Source organism: Clarias gariepinus, chromosome 16 (assembly GCF_024256425.1).
Source record: "Clarias gariepinus isolate MV-2021 ecotype Netherlands chromosome 16, CGAR_prim_01v2, whole genome shotgun sequence".
NCBI classification, from domain to species: domain Eukaryota; kingdom Metazoa; phylum Chordata; class Actinopteri; order Siluriformes; family Clariidae; genus Clarias; species Clarias gariepinus.
The window spans coordinates 8939972-8957033 of NC_071115.1; the positions used below are offsets into that span (position 1 = coordinate 8939972).

Below are 17062 nucleotides of genomic sequence, written 5' to 3' on the forward strand. Positions count from 1 at the left end.
CGTCAACTGTGACAAAGGGTTTTTAAGAGGATTCGAGAGTTGGGTTCGACTAGAGTGGAAATGCATGGCTTGTCATGGACACTACAGTGTGTTGATGTATACCTCAGATATCACTCACAATATCATGTACTCCTTGTGTTCTCCACCTACATGGACATGCAAAAAGTACATAGACACCCATAGTTTTCTGATAAAGATGTAGGAACTAAACCTGGAGGCTAGCACGAGAGCATGTGCTCACACAGTACGGGCGATTTGGAAACACCAATCAGCCTAGAACGCATGTCTTTTGTCTAAGGAAAAAAAAGAAAGCAGAGAAATCCACCTAGCATGAGGAGAACATAAATGATGATTTCGTTTATTAAGGGAAAAAAGCTATCCAAAGCTGCCTGGTCCTATGTGTAAAAGTAATTGCCCCCTTAAACCTAATAACTAGTAGAGTGACTAGGACTCTTGATCATCACTCGTGCAGTATTTGAGCTTGTTAAATGTTCCATATCAAAATCCTGGGCATTGAACATAAAGCATATAATGTTGCCTCCGTGGCCTCTTGTGGAATCGACAGCCTTCACACTATTGGGAAGGTTTTCTACAGGATTTTGGAGCAAGTCAGTGGGTCAGTGTTGCTGTTTAGATCTTTTAGCGTGCTTCACTTTGTCAGACCGGTTCTATTAAAGTGATTTCTTGATTCAACAGGTCTGGCAGTGACAAATAACAGGTAATCAGTGGCAGTGATCAGGACTGAGTGTGGCCAGTGAAATTTAACTCACCTTTCAAAAAATAAATAGGGTTAATTACAGTTATTTATGATTAAGCAAGAGAGAGCACTTACTTTTAAACATAGGGCCAGGTAGATTTGGACCGCTCTTTTCCTTTAATAAATGAAGTTATTTTTTAAAAACTGCATTTTGTATTTGTATAAAAACTTGTAATTTTATAAAAATTTCTTGGATTATCTTAATCATTAAAGTGTGACGATTATGAAAAGAAAAGAAAAAAAACACACGGAGGGGCAAATACTTTTTCACAGCAATGAGCATACATAACTTCTCTCATTTTACACCAGCGTCTGAGTTCTTAAATTCACCTTTCACTGAATTGGCACTGACTTGCTCCAAAATCTTATAGAAAACCTTCCCATCAGTGTGAAGGCTGTCGAATCCACAAAGGGCCACGGAGGCAACACTGTACAGTATGAGTTCAATGCCCAGGATTTTTAAATGGAACATCCAACAAGCTTAAATACTGCAGGAGTGATGATCAAGTCCTATATTATAGTCACCTCACTAATACTTACATCCGCTACTAACCACCATCCTTAAAATACTTAACGGAGGCTCTAGAGATTAAAAAACAAATGCTTCAAGACCCAATTACCGAGCAGAAGTAGGGTGTTATCCTTTTTATGCATGAACTACAGTTGGACTTCAGCAAATGTCTGTGTGTCCTGCCAAGACCCTGAATAAGCTTGCATAATTATGTAGCTAGGAATCAGGCGCAATTAATTACTGCGGCATTAGCAATAAAAACAGGGAGGGCTGTGCTGCCCTGAAACACTGCTGTTTATTAAGTGCTACACTAATGTTTCCATGTTGTGATGTAGAAATCTGCTAATCTTTGGCTAATGCATCAAGTCATAGATGCATACGCATGTGTAAACAGAGCGATCAGCCATATTATTACCGCGACAAAACATTAACAAAGTAAGATTTAATTATGAATTATATACCAGTATACTTGTGACAAGATCATGGGCACCCGAGGTTCACCAGAGTCCATCCTGTCTGGTCCGACACCATAAAAAAGGCAATGCAACACGAATCGCTGAATAAAAAGTCAATTCTTCATGGCTGATCGATGTATGTCTTTAGCACTCACCTTGAGGACGGTGATGTTCCAGGCGTAGCTCTCCATCGCCTTCTGCAGTTTCCTTCCTTTCAGGCCTTCCTTAGCGCCAATCCTGTGCAGATCTTCATGGAAATCCAATCCTGCAAAACAACACCAGAACACTCAATCCCTCCACACTACACCAGGGGTCTCTGTCTACAGTATATCCTTAGGGAAGACAAACGTCCTGAAAAAAAAGAAGTGCTACGTGCTTCATCGGAACCACACAGCAGATGGCACAATCCCATCTGCTCTCTGTCTGTTAAAAAGGTGCAAAATTATGCTCTCTTTATTAATACGTGCCGCATGCATTACCATTTAAACTGATTTCCTTAAACCATTAAAAAATATATATTTAAAATAAATAATAAAATTGTTTAAAACAAATGGTCTGTATTTCATGCAAGCCCTGAGGTCTCTCTTTTTTTTTCCGCTGAGCCAAACTTTTGCCTAATGTGTTCTGTTTTTCTGCACACTGAGTAACAACAACAAAAATGTACTCAACAGCAAACCCAAACCACATTTCGCTCTGGAAGCCATTAGCATTGACAGAGTACTTCAGAAAAACCCAGTTTGGCCTGAACAAATCACTGACATTTACAAGACATTTGTACATTTTAACAGCACCGAGTGTGTCTGAATTTATGCTGCTACAGATGCAAAAGCATGTTTACACTGAGACTACTAGGGTAGTGGAGTTTTTTTTTCTTTTCCTGGAAAGATTTGTGCAATTGGTCCTGGAGATATATAATCAAAGCTTTGTCTGTCTGAAACTGCGGTATCGCAAACTAATAAAACTCCAATTGAACTAAAACATGTGACTGAAATACCATTCAAGATCTACAATGACTTACACACAATAATATTCAAGCCTCTTCACTTCATGCACACTGATAAATAAATAAAGCATAATGACTATGCAAACACGTTTTGTTTTATATTATATCATTGAAATTTTAGTTTCCTATTTAGTGTTTACTTTCTTTAACTGTCGTGATTTCAATTGATTAGACCAGATTTTGAAAATGTACACACTTGTGTGTAGAAGCTCTCACAATTTACAGTATCTTGCATATAAAAAAAACAAGGCAAAAACCCTTTTTAAGCCATTACAAACAGCAACTATTTTATCCAGTGTCAGGAAGCCTCCATCCTTATGAAACATAAAATGTTAAGAACCACCAAGACTCTCCAGAATCCGAGCTTTGGTCAGAGACCGAAGAACCATCTCAGAAATATGACAGGCACTTAAACGATAGTGAAATCATAAAATACATGTAGTCCCCTACTTACAAACAAGCTCCACCCTGAGAGAACGTTCGTAAGTCGGATTTGTTCTTAAGTCTTGTACGCCTTTGACACGAATATACCTTGTAAAGGATACCAATCACTTGACTAAATCTCTGTCCTCTTTCTTTATATGTATATAATGGTACCATTGTTCTGTATGTAACATAAATTAAGTACCACTGCTGCGTAGGGCTTCTGAGTAGCAGTTATGAGTGAAACTGATCTTAAGGGTAAAGTTCAGATTTTTCAAGTCTGTTATTGTAAGTCTTTCGGCTGCCCGCTGACAGTCCGGTCCACAGTATACCTTGGCACAGATTTTAAGCCAGATGCCCTTCTTGACACAACCCTCCCAATTTATATGGGCTTGGGCTGAGGTGGTGATGCAGTGGCTGGGGTTTGGGCACTGGATAGGAATCGAGTCTTTCTTAAATAAAAATAAGTTGGATATAAGTACATCACAATAGGTCTTGGTCGTTAAACGTTTTCCTGCTCTGCACACCGATTGTGAAGCTTGTCCCCTAGAACATTCCGACAGATTCCACAACCCTTGTTTGGTGTAAAAGGCATTCCAAGGTTCACCTGAGACTTAGGTGAAGCTTCCGCAGTGCCCTGAGCTAAATCGAGTTGCTATGGAAGTTACGGTGCATTTTGTACAAATTTAACTCTTTTAACTCTAAAGGAGTTTATTAATAATAATTTTTTTTTTTTTTTGGTGCATGTGGTGTTACATATTGTATAATAAGGGACTGAGCCAGAAAATATTACAAAACACCTCTATTGAATCTAACACCAATCTAGAAAGTAACAGCTCGAGTTTTCAGATGAAAAAAAACATCTGACAAATAATTTCTCTGCGTCTATATTTTAAAGGTGTCATATTTTAGTTTGTTTAACAATGGTTTGAGAGCTTCCCCAAAATGTGTGTGTGTGTGTGTTAATTCAATTCACTCCAACTGAACTCAGATAAAGCATGTTTTCATACCTCAGGCTCCCTTTTCGCTCCTCCTCCTTCTGAACACACTGTTTTAGTGTCTATGTAAACGAGTTCCTGTTGGGCCACACCCACCCTGACAGAGAACAGCAGGGTCGTGGGAAATAAGGTTCTCATATGAGGTTCCGATAAAAGGAAATATACACTAACTTGCCAGTATGATAATAATAAAGGACATTTTTTTATCTCTGACATGCACACTGGAGACTCATCTGAACTTCTACAAATTACTAAAAAGTAAATTTTGCGGAATTGGTGGCCTTTAAAAGATATTGTTTTCTATTTGTTAGATGGTTTTGTAATGTGTTGGAACATGCTATAACGACTTCTTTTTAATCGAAACAAAGTGCTAAAGTGTGTATGTGTGTGTGTATGTATGTGTGTGTGATGAGTCAGATAACCAGTTAGAGAGTGTGAGATGGAGAATGAAGTCTCTAGACAGACCCCGTCATGCTATGGGGTGCCAAAGCTAAAGGTGTCAAAACACTTCTTCTGTCTGAACGCCTGCCAGACTCACAGCTGTGTCCTGCGGCTCCACACCCACACGCAATATCATCATTGTAGCCGACCGTCACCCACACCACCGACCGTTTACTTCACAAGCGCCGAGGAATAAATACCCATAAGGGTGGCCTTAGACACAAAAGAATGGAGGCATTTGTTTTCCTGGCTTTGATTCATGGAGGCATTTGCGAAACACAATGACCTCATCGCACTGAGCCAAACAGCTTCAAATCAGCCTTTTATAATGAGAACCATACCCACCTTATCACTGTGTGAAATAAACTAGCGTGCACAGAAAAATGAACAGTGTGGAATAAAGAAAAAAACAAAACAATCCATCCTGAACCAGTTCATTATTTTAGAAAAGACACACATCAGCGACCCCTCAACGGGTGCAGGCGAAAGGCTAACAACAACAACAAAACCGCTTCAATGGAATCCAGACTTGTGTTTCATTAAACGTAATCACTTTGGTTAAAAGTGTAGCCCGGTCCTGGCTCGGAGCATGATCCTACTGTATGCGATGACACGATGGATTTAGCTCCACCCATTTATCGTGCATTTACGCTATGTTTGGAAGCTAGTTGCAATGCTGCATATTTCCACCAGGGGGAGCAATGACTGATTCAAATAAATGAGTTTCTGTATCATTCTGAGTAACGACTATTTAATTATGCAATCCTGGCAGTACTGGACATTACCCAGGATGCCATAAGACTACCTGGTGATAGCAGCGTCCAGTGGAGTTGAATCCTTGCTTCATGTCTACGTCTACTAAAGACAGAGATTTACGTCCGTTCGTCTTAATTTGTAATGTGAACACTGTTCAAGTTAATGCTAATATCATCATCCACTGCAACACGCCCGTTTTTTCGGAGATAGCTACTTACCCAGAAGCAAGCTCCTGCTGTTGCTCAAGACTTTTTTCGGAGATGCAATGCATTATGGGGCCTCAAACCCTCGAAACAGTTTGCTGTGTCGATTTCTTTTCTATCAAATGCCACTGTAGCATCTCCTTTCTTTGATGTCAGTGATAATTTCTCAAGGGAATTACGATAATACAGCAACAAGCAACAAATTACCCCCATACTCACTAAACACATCGATACAAACCATTTACTGTATTACAAGATGAGGTTTGCCTTTAAGACACTTAGTTTAATCAGTGTCTGAGTGAGCAGGAGAGAGAGAGAACAAGTGGGCCTAGTAACGTGTTATATGGAAACAAAACAACTTTTTTCTATTTAATTATTTTATTAATTAAAAAAATAATAATTCTGTGGAGTGCCTGGAGAGCTAGGGGATCTAGGGGAGCTCAGGGCGTACACCCTACTACGTTGCATGTCTTTGGACGGTGGGGGAACACCCACCAAGCATGGGGTGGATGATAACCCAACCAGCTCCACAAACACCTTATTCCCGCGTTTCAGTAGTGCGTGGATACCATCAAGGTAAAACGTTTTCCCAGACATGATCAGACGCCCGCTTCACGTCTGAAATGCTGGCCTCCCTGGAACTCCTTTAATGGTCCAAATATGTGGAAATGGCTTGGAGCGAGGTCAGGACTGTACGGAGGATATGGCGATAACTCCCAGCCGAGTTCCTCTGATGTGGAAGTGGTGTTGAGGAATGATTGTGTGTACAGTTCACACAGACAGATGCGTCTCTTCCACATGTTGGTGACAAGTCGATTTTTTAAGGAACAGGTGTTCCACTTGCTGAATATTGGTGGGAACGACTGCATTGGGCTTTGAGTCACTTCAGTGTTTTACTGCAGTTTTGTTACAGTCTTCTGTAAATGTCAACTGGTTTCATGTCCTCGTTTAGGAGAAACGTCATCACAAGTCCCGGTTTGACTTGAACGCCCCTTGTTTAAACCATTAATAAACATCCTGCCAAACCTTTTAACTGATTAAGCTGTATTGTGGACAATGTAGACTAAAGAAAGGATGCTTAGGTTAACCTTCACCACTTGTGCGCAGAATACGACGGTGAGTCAAAAATGATTTGCACTCCAGTTATGCTGTGCAGGAGTGAACATGTTAATTTCAGTTCATTTGTAACATGCGTGTGGGCAAAAATGGACGCCCCTCCTGTGACTAGTTTTTTTGTCGGAGGGTTTACTTGATGCTGAAACAACATACGAAAGAGCATAAACAGAAGGGTTTGGATATCAGCAAACAAGACTTGGGCCAATACTCTCTCTAAGGAAGGGGAAAGTTTTTTTGAGAGAATCATTAGACATAGATTCATCACTACGAGTCTGAGAGTATGGGACGGAAACATCCTCAATCGCAGACCGAGAAAAAGTTCAAAAGCTGACCACCATCTGAAAAATTCATTGATGTTTTTCAGTTTTCTGGGATTCTCAAGGACCAGTATTCAATTTGAGGGGTTTACGCCTCCTCCCTATAGTCCTGATCTCGCTCCATCAGACTTTCACCTCTTTCTTCCTGTAAATGCAGCCTTACAAGGACGGATCCACTTCTGATGAAGAAATGAAGACAGCAGTGCATTCGTGGCTCACAGCTCAACCGAAAAAAACGGTTTTAATGAGGCAATACGAAGGCATATAGTAGATTCCTTTTCCGACTTTTTCAAAAAGAGTGCATGTGTCAGTTTTGACCTGTCACTCACTAAACGCACTAAAGCCTCTTCAACACCTGATCAAACTGACATGACATATATATCTGTGTGTGCGTGTGTGTGGTCTCACATCTGAGGTGACATTATAAACAGAATTAGAGGAAAAAAAGGCACAAGCATGCAGAAAAGAAGAGCAGGAATGTGTTTACTGGAAAACTAGAGGTGATGGACAAGGCCATTCACACCTTCAACAGTCCTCCCTCCGCCTGTCTTCCTGTCTGTCTCTCAACCTGTCTCTCGCTCACACACACACACACACACACACACACTCACACTGACACAACTAATTAAAAACCAGGCAGCTGTGATGCTCTGCTGGACACGTCCAGATAAAACAGCATAAGCGAGAGAGAGAGAGAGAGAGAGAGAGAGAGAGAGAGAGAGTGAGAGAGAGAGAGTTTAAATGGTACAGAATATCAGCGTCCTTACAAGAGTCTATTTTTGTGAGAGATGGAACAGCACGCCATTAGTGAAGAGATGATTCAGCCTAGCTCTCAGATCAAGGAAGAGTGAAGAGAGGGGGAGAGAAAGCACAGGAGAGAAAGAGAGAAAGAGAGAGAAAGAGAAAATGAGTGGTCTGGGTGTCGAAGCTCACCGTGTTTACTTATTAACATTCTTCCCTCTCTTGCTCCGTCTCTCTCTTTCTCGAATCTGCTCATCGTTCAAGCAGCTTTTCGGAATTGAAATTTAAGCATGTTTCAACGCTTTCAACGCTCTCTCTCTTTTTTTTCTTTGGATTGAAAAAAAAAAAACAGGTAGAGAAAGAGAGAGAGAGAGAGAGAACATGCAGCATAAAAACCGAATATAAACCAACAATATACAAAAGTTCAGAACGATTTGACATGAGTCATTCCATGAATGCTGATATACAGCATAACAGCACTGGGATATTAAACTATAACATGTTGTATATATATATATATATATATATATATATATATATACTGTATGTTATTTATATCATATGTAATAATACAATATACATGTATATGTAATAATAATAATGTAATAATATATAATAATATATAATATAAAATATCACGCTGCGTCACATCTGATAACGTTATTTCATCATAAACAACACGCTGTCTCCTTAGTAACTGTTTCTAAGTCCTTCTGAATGGTCCCTTAATGACCGCGCATGTTGTTCTGTTCACGACTAACACCGCTGAGCTACAACGCTAATTAGCATCTAACACAAGGCTGAATCCCAAATCTCTCTCTAAACCCTGATCAAGGGATTATACACCCTAAATAGCGCACTAGCTTTTCACTAGGATTCAACCCCAGATCCCTGGAACTTAGTTGATATTCTATAGAGGAATAAGTAAAAGTTTGTGTACCTGTTGTATAAAAGCCGTATCACACTCGAGGTCGTGCCGATGTACTCCGGCTGTGACCCCGTGCCTACAACCGCATCACCGTCGTGATGTTGCTTAATCATATCTCCCCTTCTTCCTTCACCTAACACTGAGTCTATAATTAGACATTCAAAGCTGCTGATCAGAACGATTCAACAAAGGCGACTTTAACTGGCTGCTCAGCGTTTTTGTCCTTAGTGTATCATTCTGTGCTGTTGTTAAAGAGTGGACATTTGTTGATGGATCCTACAAGCCAGGGTTGTTAACCGACAGACGCAGACTGAACCGAGCATTTAAAATATACTGCAACAGAGACAATCAATGTAGCCTTTGAAAAAAGACACTGTTCAGCAACTCTATTTTTTTTCTTCCTGGGCTTTTGTGTCAGATCCTCGGCTACGGCTCATTTAATCACATGCTATATGTAGATTTAGCTGAAAGCAGAGGATCGGGTCAGAGTAAGCTGGAGAGCTTAGAAAGGGACGAGTTGACAAAAACAGTATGCTTAATTAAGATTAGACAGAGATGCATGAGTGTATTATTTCCAATTCAACACACACAGATCTTACAGGACAGGATTAAAAAGGACACAGGAGACCACTGAGCTTTCACTTTAAGAGGTCAGATATTTAAAAAAAGGACCAAAAAGGACGAACTGTCTGTGACAATGGGCTCGAGTGGACTTCAAAAAAGTGACCTACAGTATTCACACCTGCAACGATCAAATGTTAAGCATTAGAAGGAAACCATTATCACCATTCAGGCTTGTTTGGACTGTTGTAAGTAAGAAATTGAATAGAGAGAGAAAGAGAGAGTGAGATCCCACCTGCTCGCTGTGACTGAGTAAGTTTCGAGTAGACACTATCAGCTGATTCGATCAGAGTACGACTCGTCTGGATCATCTATGGAAAGGAAACAGGAAGTCTCAGCAGGAAGGAAAACAGACATACACACACACACACACACACACACAGTGACTTGAGGTTCTCATGCTATGTGCCAACAAGTCTGCATTTCTTTGAGAGCGTTCTCTGGCTCTGGTGATGGATTAAAAATATTACACACTAATGAAAGCTGCCAATAGTTTTAACTGTACAATACAATCTGAAAGGATTGTGTGTGTGTGTGTGTGTGTGTGTGCATGATATTATTATGGTGTACGCATCAAACTAATTAGAACACCCTGCATTCAGTGATGCTCTTTTATTTTGTCTGCGAAAGGTGGGCTCAGTGTTTGTTTGTTTTTTAAGTCAGACAAAACATTTTTTTGTACCAGGGTCGTTCAGGTCAAACCGGGAGTTGTGATGAAATTTCTGCTAAAAAAACGATTGATGTTTACAAAAGACTTCAAGCACCATACAGTAATGAGACTCTTAGCCGCAGTTCAAGTCAAAACATCTGAATAGTGCAAATGCTTTAAAGAAGGCCACATAATGTTTGGGCCATTAAAGGAGTTCCTGGGAGGCCAGCGTTTCAGATGTGAAGCGACAAAATGTTTCTGATCATGGCTCTAGTGTACTGAGAGTTTTTTTACTCTCGTAACTGTCTTCTGTTATTATTCTGCACAAATCTAAAGTCCCGATTTGACTTGAACAGCACTGGTAATATGTGTTGTAGGTGTATTGCTTTCGGTGTTCATGTCAATACATAACCAATCATCATAAAAACCGTGCTGCTAGCAACACCACCGAATAGCATTCGTTCCTCTTGTGTTGCTGAGAAAAATAACCCGAAAGCTTCTGGCTTTGGTTCTGGATGAAGACGATGGTGAAAATGTACGGTTCCATGTGCCAAATGTTTGAGTACTTTGTATAAAACTGACAAAAAGAGAACACTGGGGAAAAAAAAGCTAGTACATGTCTGTGTTGCGCAAAAGGCTGCGAGCTACTTTACTGAAGATCCAAGAGTGAAGTGTAGGAGTCAACTCGTGACAACTCACCGCAGGAACAGGCATGAACAGTTCCAAATAGGGGATGTTAAAGGTAGTCTTTTTATTCAAACACCAAAATAGACAGTATTTCTCAAACTTTTTTAAAAGCAAAAGGCATGGATTTTTTTTGTGATCAATTTTGCCATGGTAGCATTGAACCCTAAACGATATGGAGAAACATACAGTGGTACTTTGGCATAGGAAAATGCTCCGCCTTAAGAATTTTCACCTTAAGAACTAAAAGTTTTTGCACAGACATGCGGCGCATTTTCTGCATACGATCAACCGAGCCAGTCATGTGTAATTCCAGTTGCGTGTACATCTGGTTTGGCGTACTTCCAGTAGCACATCAAAACTTGTTTGTGTCAGGAGGAATCATAAATTAAAGTTAAGTGAGGTTTATGTTTATTTATTGCATATTTGACTGTATTTCCATGTCTTTTCTATATGCAAGAATATGATTATAGTGTAATATTGGTAATATTTTTGAGTGGCTGGAACACATTATCTGCATTTACATTATTTCCTATGGGAAAAAGCGTTTCGCAATAAGAAATTCCACCTTAAGACCTCTCCTCCGGAACGGATTAAATTTATATGCCGAGGTACCGCTGTACTGTACTGTAAATCTTGCCAGTGTTGATCAGGTGAGGTTGAAGTTGAACTTAGTAGGTATGTTGGCAAGATGGCATGCTAGCTCACCGTGTCGTAGGCCATGAGGACTTTACGTAGTAGCTCAGGGACGGCACCCTGGGCCTCCATGGTGGGATAGGACTCACTCAAGTCTACGGTGACGCGCAACGACCTCTCGCTGTTCAGCAGCCATGATGAGACGGTCAGGATACACTGCTTCATGTTGGCCGCAGGGGTCAGCCCACATAACTCCTTAAATGACACCATTGCGTTCTGTCGGAGATGTACACACACAATTTAGTGCATTTTACAGTTTAGAAAAATTTTATGTTATAATACATGTTGTAATAATATTAATAATAATAATAATAATAATAATAGGCGTAATTACAGCGACTACAATTTCAGCCAAATGACATGTTATGAGACTTCAAAAATGCATACAGCTGACCTTTCCAATCTCTGTTTGGGGAAAGTAAGTGTTCCCCGCTGGGTCAGGAGCTAAGTAATGGTCATGTGCTGGTTAATAATGAAAGGACACATTCTGCAACTAAAGAATAACTAAACTGGAAGGCACAATAAGGTTTGTTCTAGAAAAATGCAATCGCTGCGATTTCAATTGCAAGAAGGGACTATTTGAAAAAAAAAAAAAAAAAGAGCTATAAAAGCGGTGAACTTTATTCAAAGCCATGGATCTGCAGAATGTGATCTCCAATATTTCATTTGGATGAAATAGGCGTTTCATGCTGCTGGAGTAGTTTCCCATGGCATCACTGTTCTTTCTCATTTCAGTGATTTAGTAGATCATCAGTGCAAAGAAAGTGGGTATTTGCAACAATGTGTTCTTGTTTTATCTGGGAAGTCTGGGTGCTAGATATTTTACTTGGGCTTTAAGAGTCTGTAAACATTAAACACATATATTCTGGCTTATATTCAATATGAAGCATGGTTTATACAGTATTTACCCCAATGTGATCCAATGGCTTTCACTATCTGCACCATATCTACCTGTACCCTGACATCATGCTTACCCTATGTACAGTATGTGTGGGACAAAATTATCCAAACCCCTCGCAGCCCAACAACATCAACAGTATAACGTCATATTTGGGCGAGGGGTAGCTCAGTGGTTAAGGCATTGGACTACGGTTCGGAAGATCCCAGGTTTAAACCCCACAACCATCAAGTTGCCACTGTTGGGCCCTCAACACCATAACTATTTGGCACTATGCTGCCCAACACCATCTCCGCCCAACACCATCTCCACCCAAGACTACCTGACTCCTATCTTATCTGGCCTACCTCATTGCCTTTTGGCCCAGCACCATGGAGTCAGGGATAGGTCTTTGGTTAAAGTATTGGACTACGGTTCGGAAGGTCCCAGGTTCAAACCCACATGAAACCACCATGACCACCAAGGGCACCACCACTGTTAGGCCCTTAAGACAGGCCTGTAACCCTCAAGTGCTCAGATGTATAATGAGATAAAAATGTAAGTCGCCCTGGATAAGAGCGTATGCCAAATGCCATAATGTAATGTAATGTAATGTAGTTTACACCCAAACCTCACGCTGTTCAGCATTATCCCCACCCGATCCTGATTTAAATCTCTACTTGCTCCAGCAACATTGAAACTGCAACATTATTCCAAAAACCTGCATTCTTGTGTGCCCCTACACCATCACAGGTCTCATAAAACCATCTTTAAATGGTCCCAACCCCCATCCCTAAATACCCTTAAACATACACCATTCTTAAACACTATCTGGACATAATCCCCATGTGTCAGAATACCATCGCCATCTGCAGCCCAAAACCTTCGACACTTAACCCTCCTGAAGTGCTATTCCATCTACTTCCCATTCCCATATGGTCCAAATCTACTCCTGTCCCATCTCCAAAGGGCTTTGCTCTTTGTTCTGGTTTAAACGGTTTTTGCTTTATTGGCAAATCGATGATAAACCATTTCTATTAGTGACCATTATGGTAGTTAATGAGTAAGTTTTAAAGAGCTAAATAGTTAATTTACTAATTGGATAGAAAAAATGGTGGGTGGTGGTGATGTCAGAAAATATACTGTAGTTCTATTCCTCGTCCTAGGTTTACCTGATAAGGTTGTTTCTGCTGATCAAGTATGTCTTTGATTTGCTTCTGTATAACACTAATCATCTAATGAGACCAAAGATAAGGATCAAGGCCAGTTGGTTGGGATATCGCTACATTGTTATCCCATTTATCACTATTTCCTAACATTTCTGTAAAGCACATCACCATTCCTGTGGTCACATTAGATATTTTTTACCCTCCATAACATCCTGGAATCATCAACTCCACATTTCTGTGAAGATCTTAAGTACAGATCTTATCACGCCTCCTCAAACCAGGCAAAATACAATAAACTGGCCCTGATGAGGGGAGATTCACACGTACATACATTGATCAGCTGAACATTAACACCATAAAACATTAACACATTAACACTGATTATTGATTAAGCTTCATTTATGCTTATGGGGACCAAAGGCTAGACTGTCTGATATGATCCCACAAAAAAGCAAATGCAGTACAAATGGCTGAAGAAGTCAATGCTTGACCCAATAGAAAGACATCGTAACATCTAGGGCATCAGATTAAAGGACCAAAGGCCACTGACCCGGCCTACAAACACCCCCAGGTCCCTATCCTATTGAGCACTAATGGGATACACCAGAGAAACAAATCCGATCCTTGAAAGTCCAACCTTGCAACACCACAGCACCCAAGTGTCCTGGTGCCAGACACCACGATGATTCTCCATTTGTCCTTAAAGAACAACCCTTTCTCACTTTCGCCCGTATATCTCTCTCTCTCTCTTCATAAGCTTTTGGGTGTGAGGGAGATCAACGGTTTGTTTAAACGCATAGTGAAAATATCCACCGGGACATCTGGTTCCCACGAGGAAACTATCTGCTGAGCTGTAACACATGGAGATGCATAGACGCATGCTCACACTCTCTCCTTCTCTCTCCCTCTCTTTTTTTTTCTTCTATACACCCACAGCTTGTCCTTCTCTTGTGTGCTGCATTACTTCATTCCCCTTCAGTTTAATGACCCTTCACATCACAGTTTAAGTCCCATGATGTAATGGACACACACGGTGACAGGGAGCGCGGGAAAATGCTGCTTCTTCCAAAACACATTTGGATCATCCGTCCAGATTCATCATCAGCGTGTGTATTGATGTTTCAGACGCTATCACCCGAATGCCAACCCTTTTAACCCTCATATCGATCATTTCCAGGATGAACTTGTGTTATTTATAACGGATTTGGTCTTTATCTCTCACAGCTCAATCCATGCAACATGATTTAGTCCTATTGATTTGGAGTTAATCAAATATGACTGAGAAGTGCAGCAGGACTTTCAGTTTCCGCAACGACATCATGGCACTTACAGAAAACGGGAGAGAATTAGGGATACCATCTCATACTACTGAAGTTGCTTCTGCACTAAAGATTACGTTTCATAATTAAAAAGTAGTAATAATTCATTAGAGATGGGAATCACCAGCGATCACCTGATACGATATTATCACGATACCTAGGCGCCGATTCAATTTGTATTGCGATACTGTTGGTATTACATTTTTTTCAATTCTAAAATTGAAAGTAGTGTAGAGGATATATAAACTGCCAGACACACCAATCTCCCGTCTCCATAAGTCATCAAAATCAAAGATGAAATCTTTGAAAACATCAGGCGCAGGATGAAAAAGAGCAATTTTGTGATATTTGTTAAAATATGCTGTTTCATTCTCTATTCGCAAAAAAAAAAACGGAAGCAATTAAATATAGAGATAATACAAGCTCCGAGCAATTATTCATCAGGTCTTAATCTTGATCAGCCGTAAAAAAAAAAAAATCTAATTTCCTGGAGAACTTTATAAGGAGTAAATTTACCACCACAATGGACCTTCCTTCAGTTGTTAAAGACGTTAAAGTAGAGGTCATAGAATAAGAGAAGGAAAGTAATTCATCATGACTATTATCTTCATTTTGTGTAAATCTTATTCTATTTATCATTGTTTTTTTAGGTTATTTTGTATAACACAGCAAATCTCCAAAGTCATTACAAACATAAGGCAAGTGTGAGTGAGTTTGGTGATTTCAGTGCCATAGTATGATTTTGTCTTTTTGTTCTTGAAGTAGATTATGGGTTTTGAGTAATGCATTCATAAAGACTTAGTTTAAAATGTCCAAACTCCACACTCTCAGACCTGAAGCCGGACTCGAACCCTTGACCCTAGAGGTTCGAGGCCACTGTGCCACCCCTTTTTGCAACAAAACAATAAATCAAAATGCAGCATGTATGGTTTTCTGAGGAACCACAAAGCCCAAAGTTCTCTGTCCCGAAGACTGTTTGTGTTAGAAAGTATTTGCCCCGCTGTAATTTTTTTATAAATCCACTTACAGCTTGCTAATCATTAGGCTGCAAATGGAAAACGAGAACCATGTTTTTGGTGCTCTTAATTAACTCTTACAGCTCAAGTAGCAACACAGCATTCATCAGTGACTGACTGTAAAAAAACTAACTGCTTATGTGAACGACCTGCTGGTGTGTGTCAACGGGGGAGGCTTCAGACATCAAACTGTGCATTTGGAGTTTCAGATGTGTCTGGCTGTCATTAAAGTTACTGCTGGAGGAGTATGGGAATGTGAAACTCACCAAATAAGTATATTATTAGTATTAGTATTAGTATTATTATTATAATAGTATTATTCCCATTTCGCCATGTTGTGTGTTCTGGCAACTTTCTATTGATTGGAACCAGCATTAACCTTTTCCTCAATATGATCTACACCAGCGCTTCTGTTGAATCAGACTACACGGCCCAACCTTCAATCCGCATTTGCATTACCGGTTTTCCTTCCTTCCTTAAACTACTTTTGCTACGTCCTGGCCCCTGCAGACCAGTTTTGGAGTTGCTCTGACCCAGTTGTCTAGTCATCACAATTTGGCCCTTCTCACAGTAGCTACATTATCAATATCTTGTTGGCTGGAATGAGTGGGATATATTAGGCTGCAAGTGAACTCTTGTTGGAAGCAGAAAAAAATGGGCAAGAATAAGGATTTGAGTGACTTTGACAAGGGCTAGATTGTGATAGCTGGGGGACTGGGTCCGAGCAAGTCCAAAACTGCAGGTCATGTGGGATGTTCCTGGTCTGCAGTGGTCAGGAGATACCAAAAGTGATCCAAGTAAGAAAAAAACCTTTGAACTGGCCACAGGGTCATGGGTTCCCAAGGCTCACTGATGCACATGGGGAGTGAAGGCTGGCCCGTGTAGTCTGATCCAATAGAAGAGTGGATCAGTATATATAGTGTATATATTTATATTAAAGCATACTAATGGCTAAAAAAGCTCAGGGTTTTGCCTTCATTTGAACTACTGTAATTGACTTCATTTTATAAACATTGCTAAATTATATTAGGGTTATTATTTTAGTAATGCTCTGTGCTGTCAATAATGAAATAATGAACTCATTTGGGATGATAATGAACAACATCCAGAAGCAGACAAACTTAGCACTCTCACCTCAATAATGCAAACCTTATTAACCCTCAGACATCTCAGACAAAATACTTGAACACCAAAGTAACAGCTCGTAATTACTGCTGCAGATTCTCTGATGGCTCAGTTGTCTAAAGATTGTGTTTGCATTTATCAAGTCGGAAGCTGCCCTGCCATACTTTTTATTGCTCCCTTTTGTGAGATACACCTATTAAGTAATTAGGCCAACACGATATTTTCTACATGGAATAAAATACTGCATTAGTGCTGAG

At 40.2% G+C, this 17062-nt stretch overlaps 1 protein-coding gene across 1 annotated transcript in view; it reads right to left on the bottom strand.

Moving 5' to 3' along the window:
• The window catches only part of plcl5 (phospholipase C like 5), an 89581-nt gene that overhangs the window by 8339 nt on the left and 64180 nt on the right, over nucleotides 1-17062 (bottom strand). The window contains exons 3-5 of the mRNA XM_053514719.1: nucleotides 11312-11515; nucleotides 9506-9581; nucleotides 1879-1988 (exon numbers count right to left, since the gene is read on the bottom strand). Of these exons, the coding sequence (XP_053370694.1) occupies nucleotides 1879-1988; nucleotides 9506-9581; nucleotides 11312-11515 (390 nt within the window). The remainder of the gene's footprint in view (nucleotides 1-1878; nucleotides 1989-9505; nucleotides 9582-11311; nucleotides 11516-17062) is intronic.